The sequence below is a fragment of the Elgaria multicarinata genome, chromosome 2 (assembly GCF_023053635.1).
Source record: "Elgaria multicarinata webbii isolate HBS135686 ecotype San Diego chromosome 2, rElgMul1.1.pri, whole genome shotgun sequence".
NCBI lineage: Eukaryota > Metazoa > Chordata > Lepidosauria > Squamata > Anguidae > Elgaria > Elgaria multicarinata.
In genome coordinates, this window is record NC_086172.1 from 49233070 (window position 1) to 49251319 (window position 18250).

General features: G+C 40.7%; 1 protein-coding gene across 1 annotated transcript in view; it reads left to right on the forward strand.

Moving 5' to 3' along the window:
- Positions 1-18250, forward strand: part of LY75 (lymphocyte antigen 75) — a 71303-nt gene that overhangs the window by 44601 nt on the left and 8452 nt on the right. The window contains exons 21-32 of the mRNA XM_063116497.1: positions 487-623; positions 729-834; positions 1911-2071; positions 4360-4489; positions 6106-6332; positions 8406-8574; positions 9154-9321; positions 11392-11514; positions 12185-12379; positions 12476-12696; positions 14856-15030; positions 17338-17502. Of these exons, the coding sequence (XP_062972567.1) occupies positions 487-623; positions 729-834; positions 1911-2071; positions 4360-4489; positions 6106-6332; positions 8406-8574; positions 9154-9321; positions 11392-11514; positions 12185-12379; positions 12476-12696; positions 14856-15030; positions 17338-17502 (1977 nt within the window). The remainder of the gene's footprint in view (positions 1-486; positions 624-728; positions 835-1910; positions 2072-4359; positions 4490-6105; positions 6333-8405; positions 8575-9153; positions 9322-11391; positions 11515-12184; positions 12380-12475; positions 12697-14855; positions 15031-17337; positions 17503-18250) is intronic.

The window sequence follows — 18250 nt, forward strand, 5'->3', positions numbered from 1 at the left end:
GTCATCTGTGTAATCACACACTACACCTTTCTGCAGGTGTTTGAGTATGATTTTCACAATTTCTCTCAGTTTTGGGGTTGTCACTGCATCACTCTCAGGAACTGAGGGGAAAATGTGGAGCGCCATATTCTAGGCATACACAGGAACGGGTAAGGCGAGTTTCCCGCCTAAAGTCTCAGCCCTAGGAAATTCTGGCAGAGGCTCTGTACAGGCACAGAACCCATATGTATAACTGCACAGATGACCAGTTACTGGTAGGCAACCTATCCTTTCAGGCAGAAAGAGGTATTTCCCAGCTGTGCTATGTGAGGTCTTTTTACCTCATTGTGACAATAATGTGGGTTGAATTTGGAACCTTCTGTGTGCAAAGTGTGTGCTCTACTTTTGAGCTACTGGTTGTCTCCTGTTGAGGATCCAAGAATAAGATTGTTCTAAAAGAAATGTAGAAACAACATGGTCTAATTTGTCTATTAATGATTTCTCTAGACAACACAATAAGCTGCACTACGAAACTCCCTTTCATTTGTGAGAAATACAATACATCGCTATTGGAGACTCATGATCCCAGTTATAAACCACCTCAGGGAAAATGCCCTAAAAACTGGCATGTATTTCTGGATAAGGTAAAAATAAATAAATAGGAATCTTTATATCTTTGTATTTCAAACCTATATATATATATATATATATATATATTAGAAGCTTTAAGAAAAAAAATCTTCTTTCAGTGTTTTCAACTGGTGCCTCCTCGGGATTTAAATTTTAAAGAAGCAAATGAACATTGTCAGTCGTTTCAGGGCTTCCTTCCGTCAATCAAAACCCAAGCCGAACAAGGTAAGGTGATAAATACCATGCTTATTATAGGTCGTGCATTGATACTTCGAATATTTCTGGAGGTATTAGTAGATAACCAATGTTCTACAGATTTGCTGAAGGCTATTGTGGGGGGAAAAGGAATAAATACTGCCTCCTACTCACCCGCTAGATTTCTTCTTGATATATAGGTTATCTCAGACCTGTTTCACACATGTATGCGTATCACTTGGCTTCTCAACACTGGGTAACTTGGAGCTGAATGTGTGAACTTATGCCATTGAAAAGCATTGTGGGTATATTTGTGGGACACCAATAGAAACTGGCTTTTCATAGAAAAAACATGTCGGGTGAAGTGTAAAAGGATCTAAAGCAGGGGTGGAGAACCTCAGACCGTGGGCCAAATCTGGCCCTCCTGTGGTTCCAGTCCAGCTGTGCAGGGATCCCCAGATGTCCTTGCTCCTTTCCCCCAGCCCACCAATCATTTGATACTTTCCAGCTTTTGCACATCTCCCTCTACCCCATTCTTAAAGGTGGGAAATGCTTCTCTTAAGCATAACTTAGCTACTAGCAGTAAGATGCTAAAATATGCTAGTATATTTGGTATCTTGGCCCCACACCTTTGAGCCTGACCTCCACTGGAATGCAGCCCTCAAGAACTTCTCTTAAATTGAATTCAGCCTTCAGGCTGAAAGAGGTTGCTCACCCTTGATCTAAGGGATGAAGTAAACTATGAGGGAAGCCATCAAAGCAAATTCAAAATTTGCTTCCATTGATAGCTACATTTTAGTAATATTGTACTAGTAACCCTTAGTATATGTTCTATCCATGATTATTTATAGCCTAAGGAAATGCAATTGGTATAGGTAGATGATACATTGTTTTAAATATATACAAGGAAGTTTTGGGAAATTTATTCAAAGGATCATAGAGTAGTTGAGCTGGAAGGGGCCTATAAGACCATCGAGTCCAACCCCCTGCTCAATGCAGGAAGCATCCCTAGCAGATAGGGTAGGGATGCTGTCCAGATGCATTTTGAATGCCTCTAGTGTGGCTGCCTAATCCTAACATGCAAATATTTATCTTCTTCCCAACAGATTTTATAACATCCTTGCTTCCTGAACTGCCTCAAAATATTTGGATTGGTTTGCGCTTTCAGGTTCACACACGTGAAAACAAGTGGGGAGATGGCAGTGCCTTAGAATACAGCAATTTCCACCCATTGCTTCAAGGAAGGCTAAGGAAGATTGAACTTGATGTAAGTTGCTGAGATTGTTCTTCTCTTGTAGACTTCGTTATAATTTTGTTAAGGGAGAAGAGTACTATATGTATTACCAGCGTAAAATAGTGAAGGAATGGGATGTACAAAAAGGCTATCTATCAAGCCATCTTAAGTATGCAGTACATAACCCTTGGGCAGCATGCCCCCCCCAAGCTTTTTTGTGCCCCCCAAATTAAAATAGTCCCTCTTTGCCACTGACCCACCACCAAATTTTGGCAGCATATTCGCCATCTGGGAATCTGGGGTGAATGCTAAAATGCGGTTAAAAGTGGAAGCAAACATTTAACGATTGCCTCCTTGCGGCCATGCCTATTACAGAGAAGCTTCAGATATGCTGGCTCTCTGGCGCGATGAATTTAATTGGCATTGCCCTGACACCTTCACTTATGAATCCATTTTGATCTGCAAGGCCAAGCCTGAGAGCTGCCAAGAATGTTGTCGCTGCAGAGGCAAGGGAGCCATAGAATGTATGTATTAAATAAATAAATAAAATAAATTGAAGAAGGTGGTTCCTTGCATCTGGGGAAACCATGCAAATGCTTGCCTGACTGCCGTGCCACCATCCAGCCGACTAACTTAAAAGAGCGTCTTTCAATTGGCCAGTCAAAAGCCTTGTTAAGGAAAAATGTTCCAGTCCTGAAGCATCCCCTCAGACAGGTCAGCTAGATCAAGCACTACTTGAGCACTGTTAACAACACCTTTTTGTTTTGAATATTATGCTACTCTGTATAATCAGCTAGAGGGAAAAAATAATCAACAGGGTAGGAATCTCCCTTATTCAGTGATAGAAACAATCTATTATTTGCTTTGTTTTAACTCATCCTGAGTTCAGCCCTTTGATCCATCAACCTCTTTGTTCCCTGTGTTTCAAACCCTATTGAATGGAATTCAAGTTGCCTTGGAGTTCAGGCAACTGATGATAATTCTTTCTGCTTGGGCATCCCTCACATTGCTGTATCTTAGCTTTGAGACTAAACCCAGGGCTGAACTTAACTTTTAATATCACTGCTCATGACTCCTTCCTAGCACAATTCTGTTCTCTACTCTGGTGCATATCCCATGTTTTCAGGGCCAGAAGTCCCTATTTTCCTCAGCCATTTGACCTGAGAAAGCTGTGCCCCCTGGTAAAGTGCCCCATAGAATCAAGGGCCAGGTTCCACACAGAATGCACCCTGCCAGCTTTGCTGTCAGTTCTGAGTCTCAGTGGGTGGAGTTGGTCTCACAGGAAGCTCTAGAGTACTGGGCAATTTTCTAAGAAGCAAATCCTGAATCTAATTAGAAATCCCAAGGAGAAGCTCCATTCCTAAGTTCTTTCCATCTAAATGTTTTTAACCAAAATTATGTTGGCTCTGGCATCCCTAATAACAGTTCAGTTTCAGAGCTTTTGCCCCATTTTTGGAAATTAGAACTAAACTGAGAAACCTGAAGGCAGTCTTTTTTCACAGCATTTTCCTAGTTTTGGGCAACCAACTCTGAATAGAAGTCCTTTGGGATCCCCTTCCTCTGAGGTTAGGTAATTACAGCCAATCCTGCTGTACTTCTTTCCCATTTCTCCTTGATCTATTCATTTCCAACCCTGTGGCTCTCTATTTGAGGGGGTAGACATTCCCCATTCTAGTAAGCCCTCTCTGTGTTCACCACAGCTGTTGTTGAAGCCCCGCTTAGACTCATGTCAGTTGTTACATGTGTCTACATGGTTATTACATGTCTGTGCAAACAAGGGCACACAGCAAAGGAAGGAAACAGGTGGGGAAAGTGGAGAAGCCTGATGCTCATTGACATAATACAGAGGTGGGCAACTTTGGGCAGTCCAGGAGCCAATTTCCAGGCCCCAGGATGGATGACACCCCTGCTGCCATTACCAGCAAAAAATCAACAGTTTGCCATCGAAATTCAGCAGCAAACCACTACAGAGACTCAAATAGGCCATATTTAGCTTGAAAACAAGCTCAGTTTAGAACTTTGGAGTACCTGTAGTGGCTTGGCACCAAATTTAGACAGCAAACTGCTGATTTTTTTTCTGGTAGCACAGAGGTGGCAGTAGAAACAATACCCAAAGTGACAGGAAGCTGCATGTTGGTGTAGAAAGGGCCTTAGTCATGTAATTTAGCATTAGATACGAACAGAGCCAAGTTATCTTTATTTAGATAATTCTTAAAATAATCAAAATAGTCCTTCAGTATCTTTTATGGAACATGCTGGGATTGTTAATGTAACATCTATCACTCCATCTTCTGTGTGTGTCTCCCCTCCCCCCCCCCCAGTTATTTGATGAGGAAGCGAACAACCAGTGTGGTGTTTTGCTCAACAATCCCAAGTCATCCTATATTGGAACTTGGAATTTCACATCATGTGCTGATACCAAGACTGTTGCCATATGCCAAATGAATCCAGGTAAGGCTCAGAATCCCTAATGAATACCCATGTGTTTTTGAGCCAAGAAATCTGTGGTGATCCTGGGAAATGCATGACTTCTGTTTGCATACAGCATCTCTCATGACAAACTGCTGCTACATCATACTGTACCTGGCAACCCCAGGTACCACAAATGTCTGAATAAATGTTTTCCATAGTAGACACATAAAGTATGATGAAGGAACAAATGTCCCCAGACACATAGGAAGATTCCCTGTCACATTTGAGTACAGCTTCCTGGCGGATTTATGCTATGCCATAACAAGCACCAACCCTGATGGTGTTTTGACACCTGTTGTAGCATTTGATGATTTTAATGCCCAGCTTTGTTATATTTTCTCTCTCTCCCCCCCCCCCCCGCAATTTAGTTGTTGCTTTAACAAAGGGGTGGGCAAATAGTGGCTCACCAGATGCTTTGGCCTACAGCTCCCATTGGCCCTAGCCAGTATAGCCAGTGGTGAGGAATGATGGGATTTGTAGGCCCAAACATCTGTTTTAATTAATATTGTATCCTGTCCTGTAATTTGTTAATGAAATATGCATAAATATTTTCAATAAATGAATAAGTAAATGAAAATAGTACATCTGCACGGCAGGTTAGGTGGGTACTTTCATGTTCTCTTCACTGCATAAAAGTTTTACATTCACACCCTGAAAGCTGACGTGAATAAGGCAACTTTATGATAATATAAGGCTTCTTCCTGTAATATTTTCATAACCTATAAAATACTGTACCTTTGCTTTTGCTTTTCATAAGTTGAATTTACCATTCAGCTTAAGGTGAATTACCTCATTTCTAGTGTAATAGAAATCGTCTGCATGAAGCAGATGTACACCAAGTTATCATATCCTCAAAACAAAGCATTTTAAGATGTATTGAGCCAGATCGGAGTGACCTGTCTCAATACATATTACCTAAAGCTGTCATCCAATTCAAGAGCTGTTTGTCCATTAAATGTGTTGACTGCTATTGTTTTTATTTATTATACTGGTTTTATGTAAGTCCCTCTTGTTGGCTGAAGAGCAGGATAAAAATACCTTAAACAAACAAATAAAGTATGAGTTTTAGGCTTCAGCCCTATACCTACTTACCTTGGAGTGAACCACATTGAACTGAATGAGACTTACTTCTGAGTAGACATGTATTGCATTGTACTGCAAGTCACTTAATCTACAAACACTTGCATATGAGGGAAAAATATTTCTAAAGAAAAGAGGATATTTGCTTTGTTTTTAGGCAATGCATGCACATGTCACAAGAGGCATCCTCTTAGAAGAGGCATTCCACTTACACACAGGGAGGAATGCTTCTTAAGGTGATGTTTGCTATCTGAGGTTATTACAAGTATATGTGTTAACAATTTTTAAAGGAAAAAATTCTAAGTGATTAATCAGGGGCACTGTTTTAGTCAGTTAAAACGTTTTAATAGGTTAATTTGAACCATTGACTCAATGTTGCAATCCTAATCTTACTGCATCACTGCCTTTCCATACATAAAACAAAATACCCCAAAGAGATAGAAGAAGCGTTGTTGCTGCTAAGAATCACATTGTTTGATGAATGATCCTGCTTAACTGTTTGGTTTCTTCATTAGAGGGTGTAGAAAACCAGACACAGCAAGTGCTTAATGTCACTGAGAAATATCTAAATGTCACATACACCATAATTCTGAAGAACCTGACGTGGTTCGCTGCACACCAGGAGTGCCTGCAGAATAATATGCAGCTGGTTAGCATCACAGAACAATACCAGCAAGCTTTCCTCGCTGCTCGGGCTGCCAGTCATGATTACCCACTGTGGATTGGTCTCTCCAGCGAAGACGTAAGGTTCATTTCACTCTCTTTCAAAACATACCATTGGAATACTAAGCAAGGGATGTGAGATAATGTACTTCGGTAGTTTAAATGCTGTGAGTAGAATGTCAGCCTTTTGCTGCTGCTTCTGTTGTCTGAGGCAGCAGAGTGTTCATGTATATCTGTTTAAAATGTCTGTTGATACACAATGAGTACTACTCATTCGATAGAAAGTTAAGTCCGCTCAGACCACCTTGAGGAACAAAGTATGGCAACGTTCTACAATACCACTAGGATTAAGCTGCAAAATATAACTACACAGTATTAAGTACAAATTGACATAAATAACCACCTGGTTGCTCCCATAAATACACAATTCCGCTTATACACAAAATTTTTGGATATAATTTCACGAGAAATATAGTGAAGACTATAGTTTTACCCATTTTACAATCATATCCCACTCTTTCTCCAAAGGGCTCATAGTTGCCAACCTGGTTCCCGTCAGATGTTTTGAACTACAAGTCCACCATGCTGGCTGGGGCTGATGGGAGCTGAAGTCCAAAACACCTGGAAGGCACCAGTTTGGAGAAAGTGATCATAGTATATTTTAAGGCTAAACTAGGGATAGACAGCCTGATGTCCCCGCATGTTTTGGATTACAACTCCAATGAACCCCATTCAGCATGGCCACTGATCAGGGACTCTGGGAGCTGCAGTCCAAAACGATCTGGAGGCACATGGGTGCCTACCCTGCACTAGACAAATAGCAGCCATGGGATCAGGATCAGTACTATGCTGTACTGGAAGGGAGGAATTAACCTTTCCTCTACACTGCAGTCCTGGTGAAAAATCACACACGCACCCTGAAGCTGCTATTCACCGTAAGAAGGAAGCTGGCGTTGGTGCCAATTGCGGGTTCCCTTCTGTGACAAGTAGCTTTAGGGGAGTTCATGAAGACCATGATGCATGGGAGATGGATTAACACCTGCTCCCTACATGGCATGATTCTCACACACACACACACACACACACACACACACACACACTTGCTAATTAGAAAGCAATTAAAACAAATACATGAAATACATTCAGTATTTGAGACCAGCACAATCCATTGAATCACACTGGCTCTAATGAATAATTGCAGTGTCCTTATAATACACATTCATTAAGCATTATAGCTTCAAAACGAATGGCCGAGTTGCCTGTATTAGCCTCATCATGTCCCTAAAATGAGATACTGTAGAGCTGGGAAAAGTGCAGAAAAGAGCAACTAAAATGACTGAGGGGCTAGAGAATCTCCTCTAGGGGAAAATTCTGCAAGAGCTAGGAATGTTTAGCTTGGAAAAATGGAAGGAGGGGGAGACATGATAGAGGTGTACAAAATTATGAATGGTATAGAGAATGTGGATAGGGAGACATTTTTCTCCCTCTCTCAAAATTCTAGAATCCAGGATCATCCGATGAAGCTGATCGGTGGGAGGTTCAGGTCAGATCAAAGGAAAAACTTCTTCACACAGCACATGGAATTCACTACCATAAGACATAGTGATGCCCAATGGCTACTAGTCCTGATACCTCTATGATACTTCCAGTATCAGAGACAGTAAGCCTTTATGCTACCTCCAGTATCAGACAGTAAGCCTGTGTGCACCAGTTGCTGAGGTACATAGGCGGGAGGGTGCTATTGCACCCATGTCCTGCTTGTGTGAACAGAATGCTGGACTAGAAAGACCCTTGGTCTGATTCAGCATGGTTCTTCTTATGTTCTTTTGCCTTGTGAAGGGGGCTTCAGACTTTTGTGTGTTCAGCGCAGAGGTCCGAAGGATGCTTCTACTGTGTTCATTCAGCTGAGTACACATAGAAAACCCATTCAGGCCTTCATGCTGAATGCACAAGGTTGGATGCTCCCCCCCCCCAGGGTACACTGGGGGTGGGGCTAGCATGCATGGTCCTGCTGCCTTCTTTAGGAATTCATTTTGAATGCCCGAAGAGGAACCATTTCCAAATATTTAGCTCTGTACAGACAGTAGTTGACAGTTGTCTTTTTGTTTTGTTTTGAGTTTTATCATGCTAATCTTTATGTTTATTCCAATAGGATGGAATACATTACCACTGGTCTGATAAAAAACATATTAGTTTCAGTCACTGGTCCGAAGAAGATGGAGATTTACTTGACAGTTGTGTATATTTGGATACCGATGGATTCTGGAAAACAGCTGATTGTAACACAGAAAAACCAGGAACAGTTTGCTACTTGCCAGGAAGTAGGAGTCCTCCAGTTACTACTACTACTTTGAGAATACTTTTGTTGAAATATTTTAAAAACAAAAATGAAACATTTAATCACATTCTATAAAACTAGAAAACACAGTATTTGGATTCTGTGTTTTATATAAAATGTAATACCTGTAAATTCATACCGAGCACCATTTTTTTTAAAAAAAAAAAAAAATCTGGCTTCCTTCAAACTATTGAAGGATGCTCTGAGAAATGCTGGATTTGCTCTAGTGTTTGGTGTAATAGAACCTAGATGCAGTTTCGTCTACCTGAAAAACACTAACAATGCTGATCAGGCCAAATTGGCTCACAAGAGAGGTCTGAAAATTCTGTCCTGTGCATTTGATTTTGCATTCCCATTCCTAGCAGCCAGATGTACTGAATTTCCACTAACCCAACAAAAATTAGATACTGCCTAAGATAGTGTTGATGATCATACTGAAGTCAGTGGCAAACATCCCATAATTTTCAGTTGATGAAAGATACATCCTAGGTCAACTAATTATACTCTTGAGAATACTGTAGGAATTAAGGAGCTCCTTAAAGATATGTGATTTTTTTTCCAGATGAAACTACAAAATCAGAAGTACATTATGACTCTATTAAATGTCCACATAAGATCAAGAATACACCATGGATAGCTTTTCAGAACAGTTGTTACACGTTCATAATAACAAAAGATAGATGGAAAGGACTGAAATCGGATGAAGCTCACCACTTATGTAGGATGATGAGTAAGCAGTTTCCATTTAAACTTTCTTCTGAATTCCTATCTTCATATAATTTTGAATAACATTTTTATGCCCGAGAACATGTCTTAGTTTCTCCATCTGATTATGTACACAAGCATTTAGCTGTGTGCAAAGTAATGTAGAATGGGCAATCCGTGGAGGCTGCGAGCGGTTATTTCTATGATCACAGCCTTGTTGTTTTCTAGAGCTGAAGTCACAGGAATCATGCAGCTGTCTCTGAGTAACCACCCAGGTCACACCAACATCTGTTACACTTTATAATTCGGAGAAAACAAGCAGTGATCATAAGTTTGAACTGCAACAGAGTTATATGCATGACAGTGGAGGTTAAATTAAGTTTTTATGGAACTATATTATATGTGTGGTTCTCTCTGGCCATGTTTGCAACCTGTTGACTTCAAATACAGAAGACATGGTAATAAAAACATCTGTTGCTATCTAGCTTTTCAATTTGCTAGCATCAACTTTGGCAGACCTCTTTCCTTGTGAGATTAAATTTAAGTGAACTGATAACTGATGAAGTGGGCTATAGTCCACAAAAGAGGAGTGAGGGCGTGATGTAGTGGAGGGAAGGGGTGCAACACAGTGGTTGGAATGGGAAGAGAGTGCGACGTGGCAGTGGTGTGGATGTGGGGGGTGACAGCATGGGGGGAGCAGGGGAAGGTGGCACAACATAGCACCAGCATATGAGCTGTCCCTCCAGAAGTGGCAGGAGAGCTTGTTCCGGGATTGTTGAAATGCCTCTGCTAAAGCTTAGCGACAGTAACAGCTTTAAGCTAAAATATGCAGTTATTTTGGTTCACCTCCTTTTGGATTTGGCTCCACCCACCATGCAGCCCCCAAAAGCTTTTCCAAAATGGAATTTGCCCTTAACGCTGAAAGACCCTTCCATACAAGAATCTGGCCTCTTAATTTTACACAGGAGCCTTTGGTGAGAGACTTTGTTAAAATGCTTTTGGTGGGGTGGGCAGTATTCAACAGGCCCATTCTACCTCCTTTGCTTCTGTTGCACTCTGGAGAGAGACTGCTTACACAATAGGCCTTTTGCGCTTCTGAAAATAATCCCAGAAATGAGCTCTGTCCTGTTCCAGAAAGAGTATTTTAACTCATTTCAGATTATTTGTAGAATCCCCATTACGCAAATGGTCACTCATTCCATCTATGGATTGTACTATGTAAGTCCAAGTATGTACCGTATACCAGATTACCCCTATATGGTAATATAGGTAATGTAAGTTGGTCACCAGTATACCTAGGGGTGATCATATTACACCAATTTTAAAATCACTTCACTGGCTGCCAATTAGTTTCCGGGTGAAGTAAAGTGTTGGCTATTACCTTTAAAGCCCTACTTGGTTTGGGTCCAGGTTACCTGCGGGATTGCCTTCTCCCATACAATCCACCCCACCCACTCAGATCCTCTGGGAAGAATTTACTTCAGCCAGCCAAAACTAGATTGACAACTATTACCCAGACGACCTTTTCTTCTGCCGCTCCCAGACTGTGGAATGTAGGAGAGATTTATGTATTTTATAACATTTTTGTATTTTATGTTGCTGGGGAACATGGGCAGGAGTGTGCTGTTGCATCTTGTCCTGCTTGTGGGTTTCCCGTGGGCAGCTGGTTGGCCACTGTGTATGTACAGAATGCTGAACTAGATGGACCCTTGGTCTGATCCAGCAGGGCTCCTCTTATGTTCTTAAGAGAGCTCCAAAGGTTGGTGAAGCCATGTGGAAGCCATGCTGGTAAAGAGTACAAAACATGCCTGTATCATACGTGGTACTGTCAACATGTGCACAATGCCAACAAAACCTTCTTTGACTTCAACCACTTAGCAGCAATAGCCTCTTCCGCATCCCACTGGCCAAAGTCGCAGCCTAAAAAGAAGATTTTTGTCTGATGTGTCAGTGTAGCAACCCTCGTCATACCCACCTAAGATAATATTGTCATTTCGGATTCTTTGTTATTTAAAAACTAAATGGCTAAATCTTGGTCAATGCTTCCTCAAAATAAATTCATTCAACAATTTTACTTTTTAAATTGCTTTAACAGATCCAAATGCCTATCTCTTGAATATCAGAAATGAAGATGAAAATGATTTTGTTGTTGAGCACCTTAACACTTTCAGCGGCCTGGCCCAGTGGCTGTGGTTGGGTCTGATTTATGGGGCTGATGGTAAGTCTTCATTTACTTATATCTGTAAAGCCCTGCTATTACATGTATGCATTTTTAAACGTACAAGGAGACCAACGCTATGATGACATTATTTGCAGCCAAATCTGTTCGTAGAGAGACATGATACTGAATTTGTATCAAAGTTATGTTTGATTTAATTGAATTGTCAAATCAAAGTTAATGGGAGAGATTCTCCAAACTCATTTGCTTGGAAAATTCTGCCCTTATTCAAGATATTGTGAGTGTAGCAATTAATGATAACTTAAAGAAGATACATGTATTGAATTCCCACCTTGTATGTGCATCCTGTCATGCTCCCCAAATCTACTCTGGAGGGGACTGCAGCAGGAGGAGGGGGAGGGAAACTCTCAGGCACGCGCAGAAGCCCAGTTGTGTAACATTGGGTTTAGCGCAATGAAACCTTCAACATCCAAATAAGATGAAATAGATGGGTCCCTTTTAGACTTTGGCCATGGCTAGACCTACTGGCAGAGGGTGATCCCCGGGATAAGCCCTCATCTAGACATGCCCCTCGTGTCTGTTAATATTGATACTGAAGTAATACTAATATTGTTAACATTGCCAAGATGTGAGCTGTTTTCAGCACTGTTATATTTATCAATAAAATCAATAGCACTTGGTATGAAAACTTTGTATATTTTCCCCACAGATAACGTTCTAAAGTGGTCTGATGATACACACCTTTCATACAATAACTGGAGAATGGGAAGACCTTATATAAAGAACAATCATTTTGTTGCTGGTGTTAGCCTGGATGGTTTTTGGGATATCTACAATCACGCTGATACTTGGGTACCCCTTCAATTCAGTTTACACAGTGTCCTTGTCTGTAAAATAGAAATGGGTAAGGAAAATTTCTATTTTGGATTGACATTATCTTACATATACCTAGGTTCAAGAAAATGTAAAACCTTTATTCATTGTTTTAATATTGAAATAGAGCCCAAAGAGAACAAACCACCACTGCCTACGATAATACCCTATAAAAACACCACATACTGGATTCTTCAAAAACAGCTCAGTTGGTACGAAGCATGGAGTGAATGCAAACAAAATGGAAGAGATTTAGCCAGCATACACAGTGAATCAGAACAAATATTTCTAGAAGATGTTGTAAAGAGGGATGGATTTCCACTGTGGATTGGTTTATCCAGTCATAACGTAAGTCTGATCGGTTGTTATTTATATAACTATAGCCTTGTACAGTTGTCTTTAGAGGTTTTTAGTTTGTTTTCCACCTCTTTTTCCTTTTGTTAATATATTTGTCCTCTATATTGAATACTTTGCTTACATATAAATATATCAAGCAGTTAGTGGGCATGCGAAGGACAAGAAGGAATAATAGAGTTTTAATTCCAATAATAAATAGTTTTAATTTGCAGTTTTAATTCCAAATTTCCCTTCATAAACATTCCAATATTTTTCATACCCATTGTTCCCTGCAAGGAATTGCTATGTCTCAGCCCATGGGGCTGGAGCCCTCAATATATTTCCCAGTCCTGAATATCCCTCCATGTGGCAATTAAGCTCAGAAAAAACTTTCCATTGGCATCAAGAGAAGATTTCCCCCAACGCTTAATTGCTATGCAATAGGCAGTTTTCAAAGGGGACTCACAGATGCGGAGGGAAAGATTAACTTTTCCCTTCCTGTATATTGTGGGGCCCATGAAATTCACACACACACACACACACACACACACACACACACACACACACGAGGTTGATTTTCCTGTTAGGGAGGAGGGATACGTCGAGGAGAAAGAGGGACAGAGAACTGGGGAGATGGAGAGAGGAATGGAAGAGAGAAAGTGGAGAGAAGAGTGGAGGAAAAAGAGAAGATGTATTTATTGTCCTCCTCAAAGATGGAATAATACGGGCACACGAAGCTTCTTCCTGTACCCCAAGTGTGTGCTGGATCCTGGTCTTGCGTGTGTGTTATTGTTGGCTGCTCTCAATCTCCATTGTGACACATGAAGAAGTAGTATGAAGTGTGGGCTTTCCACACTTTTGCTCTAATCGTCGTGTGCATGTTGGAGGAGGTTGGGACGGGGCAGGGGGGAGGCATAATATCTCACCATGTAGATAGGCAACCCCAGAAACTGCAGAGCAGAAGAAGGGAGAGAACCATCCTTCCACTAACTTCTGTCTCTACCCCCCTCTTTCCCTTTCTATTTCAGACTTCTTCCACGCAGCCCAGGCTCCATCCTTTCCTTGACTCTTCCTTCCTTTCACCCTCTTTCCTTTCTTCCTTGCCTCCTCTCCTCTACCTCCTCTGTCCCACTCTTCAGGCATCACTGGAATGACCTGCCAGGAGAAATTCATAAATTTATTTATTTATTACATTTTTATACCGCCCAATAGCCAAAGCACTTAACTTAACAGTCTTCCGGACTTTAAGAAAGCTATAAAGACTGATCTCTTCCAGCAGGTCTACCCAGTTGAATTTTAAGACGCCTTTTTATAATGTGCTGCTTTTAATAATGTATTAGTTTTAAAAGTTTTACTTATATGTATTTTATGGCATTTGCATTTATGTTGTACCCCGCCTCGATCCGGAGGGATAGGCGGGTAACAAAAAAAATTATGTTGTTGTTGTTGTTGTTGTTATTAACACCGCTTAATTTTTGTGGGGGTGGGCAGATGGAGAGTTTAATTTATGATGATGGATGGATGGGGATAGTTAACTGAAGGGGAATTAATTAAATTTTGAGCAGGCTCTGGGTGGGAATTATTTTATTTACAACATTCCACATCTAAATAGATTCTGGAGTGGTGAACAATAAAAAATAAAAAAGAATAAAACACCATACTGAAGTTTTAGAAAACAGGATACCAATAAAAACTATGGACGGTTAATCAAGAAAGGCTTCTTGAAATAAAGAAGTCTTCAGCAGGCACCAAGAACAACACCATGTTGGTGCTCTTCCACAGAAAGTGGGCCACCACATTGAAGGTTCCATTCCAGGTGCGTTCCAAAAGGCCATGGGTCCATGGGGACTTATCATAAACATCCCATTTCAGTGACTGAGAAGGTTAAGGAAATTGTGTGAATGTTGTCATATCTAATTTGTCCCTAAGAGCTTGGTTCTCAAAACATGTGACCTATTCAAACACAAACTTAGTTCAGTGTGGTGTACATCAGAGAGTTTCTTTGAGAACAAATCTGAATGTTGAAAAGTAACATTAAAAAAAAACCTACATGAAAATTAATAAGACTTGAACTTCTGCAGTCCCATTTGATGCCATTTATCGAAGTGTCTGCTAAAAGAAAGAATGATGTCAATACTTGTGCAGCCTGAATTGTATCACTCCTTTTCCAGGGAAGTGATTCTGATTTTGAGTGGTCTGACAGAAGCCCATTTGACTACCACCCTTGGGAAGAAGAGCATTCACATCCCCCTGGAAATTGTTTTGTCCTGAACACTAATGGATTCTGGAATCGTATGGAATGCACACGTCGTGTTGATGGTGCTGTTTGCAACTCCCCTTCAATGAGTAAGTGCATTCATATGCCATTTGACTATTTTCCTTGTACCATATGACTTTCAGGGCTATAAACCAAAAAACATTATGAGAGCAATGTCTGCCACCCACTCCTTGCTTAAATACATTTCCCTAGAAGGAAATCCTACTTGTTTCAAGCCTTCCAAGTAAAATGTTAAGGATCATAGACTTAGATAATATATATAGATTAAATGTTAAGCAAATATTTGGAAGAAAATCCACCAAAATTGGTGTGTTAATTTATTGTAAAGTGCCCCAATCTAACACAGGCAGCTGGTTTATGTTCACATGGCAATGGCCATCCAGGCCCCATTGAGCCACCTGGATTGGGTTTTTAAACAGATGGAAATATACATCCCATCTATCTGGTACTACATGTTGAATGTAACTAAATTTATTTTGGTGATCAATGTGTTTAGATTGTTTGTGCTGGAAATAAACTTCATAGTTTCCCATAAAGACAAGCTATTAAGAGTAGAAGTACGTTTTAATAAATCTTTTATTTTAAATCAAAGATTTTTTTATAAAACCATTGGACAGGTACCTGAAACATATAGTGCAAAGAGAAAATGATAATTCAACCTCACAATTGCAGAGCACTCCCTTATGGTAAAATGTTCTCTCAACATTGTTTTGTCTTTAGATTTTTTTTTTTTATTTTTCTGATTGATTTTGTTTCCATGGAAATATTTGGAATGCTGTTACTGAAATGCTTAGGGTTTTAATATTTTTCTTCCCATACATATTTCTGAAAGGAGACTTCAGAGTGAGCACACACAGAATTTATACTAATAGAGTGATCCTGTCCTAGACCTTTACCCCATTGGCTGGGGATTGCATCACTCCAAAGTCCGCTTGCTCCAGTGGGGCTTAAAGATTTTCTGGCATTGTGCCGCTGTTTTGCCGGTGTAACCATTATGATAGCAAAAGAAGCAAAAATGGGTGGAATCCTGTCCTCACTCACAAGTATTCACAGGCTGCTGCTGTCACTAGATTCAAGTCCATCTGAGTGGAAACATGAAGCTTGTGGCTTCCCTCAAAGTGTGACATCTCCCCTGTCTACATGGTCAGGTGTGTGTGGGAGGCAGCAAGGGCTAGGTTTCCATGACATCATAGGCCCGTTCGACTGTTCCCCTGTGTTCATTTGTACATTCCCTGCATTAAGTAATATAGAGCCATCATAAACTGTGCATAATCTTGTGGTTGACGCTGTGAAAGTGCGTAGCTACTTTCTATGTTGTCCTACTTGTTGTTTTGATTTTTACTTTCTTGTTGGGAGTGCATAGGATCATGACTATCATTACATAGGTGTTATACTGTAGCATAGTAGCCACTAGCCTATCAGGATCATAGGATTGCTCTGTTTGGCTGTAAAACTGTGTATAATTGCTAAACTTTGTGTAACATTCCTTCCAAGTAAATGCAATTAAAACTGCTGAGCTTTACAAGAAAATGTCCACGCTCCAGAGATGTCTGGAGAGAGACTGAATACCTCCCACCCCCGTCTCTGCCTGCCAGACAAGTAATCAGCGCTTTTGGCTCTGACAGAACTCTCTCTTTAAGAGGGAGAACAAGTGTCTGAGCCGAGGCTGGTACCTGCTTCCTCCTCTCTTCCACCAGATAATCAGCACTGTGGCAGCTGATCAGTTCACTGTTGCCTTCACAGTGCTATAGCAATGATTATGCACGTACAGCTGCAAGATGAGAATGTCTTGTGGCTCCCCCTTCCCCCATAGTAGTGCTTTTATTCACATCCATTTCATGGGATGAGGATGAACAGGTTTATGATTAGGATGAAAGGTTACGATCCTACACGGTTTATTAAATCAACAAGACTTGCACACTCCTAACTGCATATTGCATTGTTTCCCAATTGCTGTTTTTTCAAGCCATTTAAGAAACACACAGAAGCTTTTTCAGGTTTTGGGTATGCTCCTTTTCTACCCAGTCCTGTTGGCCTGGATGGAAAATGCAAAGAATTGCAAGCAGTACTGGGCCATACAGTTTGCAGGGTGGGAATGGGGAGAAAAAACCAATGTTAATGCAGAAATCTTCATACACATGGTACCCTGTATGCTTCCAAATGAGTCACGAAAGATTTCCTGGGAATTAAGAGTAAACCTTTCTCACAAAGATGTGCAATTTCACATCAGAGAAGAAAATTGAGTCTAAGAATCAACTGTCATAGAGATGCTTTGTTTTAAACTCTGAATAACAAAATTAAACTGGCCTGTTAAATGAGTAGGAGAGACTCATTACATTTGAATAATGATGATGATGGTAGTTGGGTTTTCACAGAAATGCACTCAAAGCAAACTGAAACTGCGACAAAATGTCCACGTCGTACTGGTGGATCATCACAGTGGATACAATATAAAGATCATTGCTACGCATTTGATATGGAATTTTACAATTTCTCGGCATATTCTGTGGATACTGCCAAAGAAGTCTGCAAGAAGCTTGGTATGTCCAAATTATGTTTCATCTCGTTGTTTAGAAGGACACCATAATATCAGCTTCAGCTGATACGCCAGCTGTGCCCCTTCCTAGAGTTGGAGGACCTAAAGACTGTAGTGCACGCGCTAGTAACTTCGAGGCTCGACTTCTGCAATGTGCTCTACATGGGGGCTACCTTTGTGCCTAGTCCGGAAACTTCAGTTAGTCCAAAACATGGCAGCCAGGCTGGTCACTGGTACACCTAGGGGTAACCACATTACACCGGTTTTAAAATCTCTTCACTGGTTGCCGATTAGTTTCCAGGCGAAGTACAAAGTGTTGGTTATTACCTTTAAAGCCCTACATGATTTGGGTCCAAGCTACCTGCGGGATCGCCTTCTCCCGTACAATCTACCCCACGCACTCGGATCCTCTGGGAAGAATCTACTTCAGTCAGGCAAAGGTAGGCTGACAGGTATTACCCACAGGACCTTCTATTCTGCTGCTCCCAGACTGTGGAGTGGCCTGCTGGAGGAGATTTGTCAACTTGACAGTCCTTTAGCATTTAAAAAATCAATAAAGGCTGATCTATTCCGGCGGGCCTATCCAGTGAAATTTTAGGATGTTTTAAGGATGTTTTAATCATGTATGGTATGTTTTTAATCAGTTTTTAATGTGTTTTATATTCACTGTTCCCCGCCTCGATCCAAGTGGAGAGATGGGTAAGAAATAAATTATTATTAATAATAATAATATCCCTTAGTATATTTTAGAT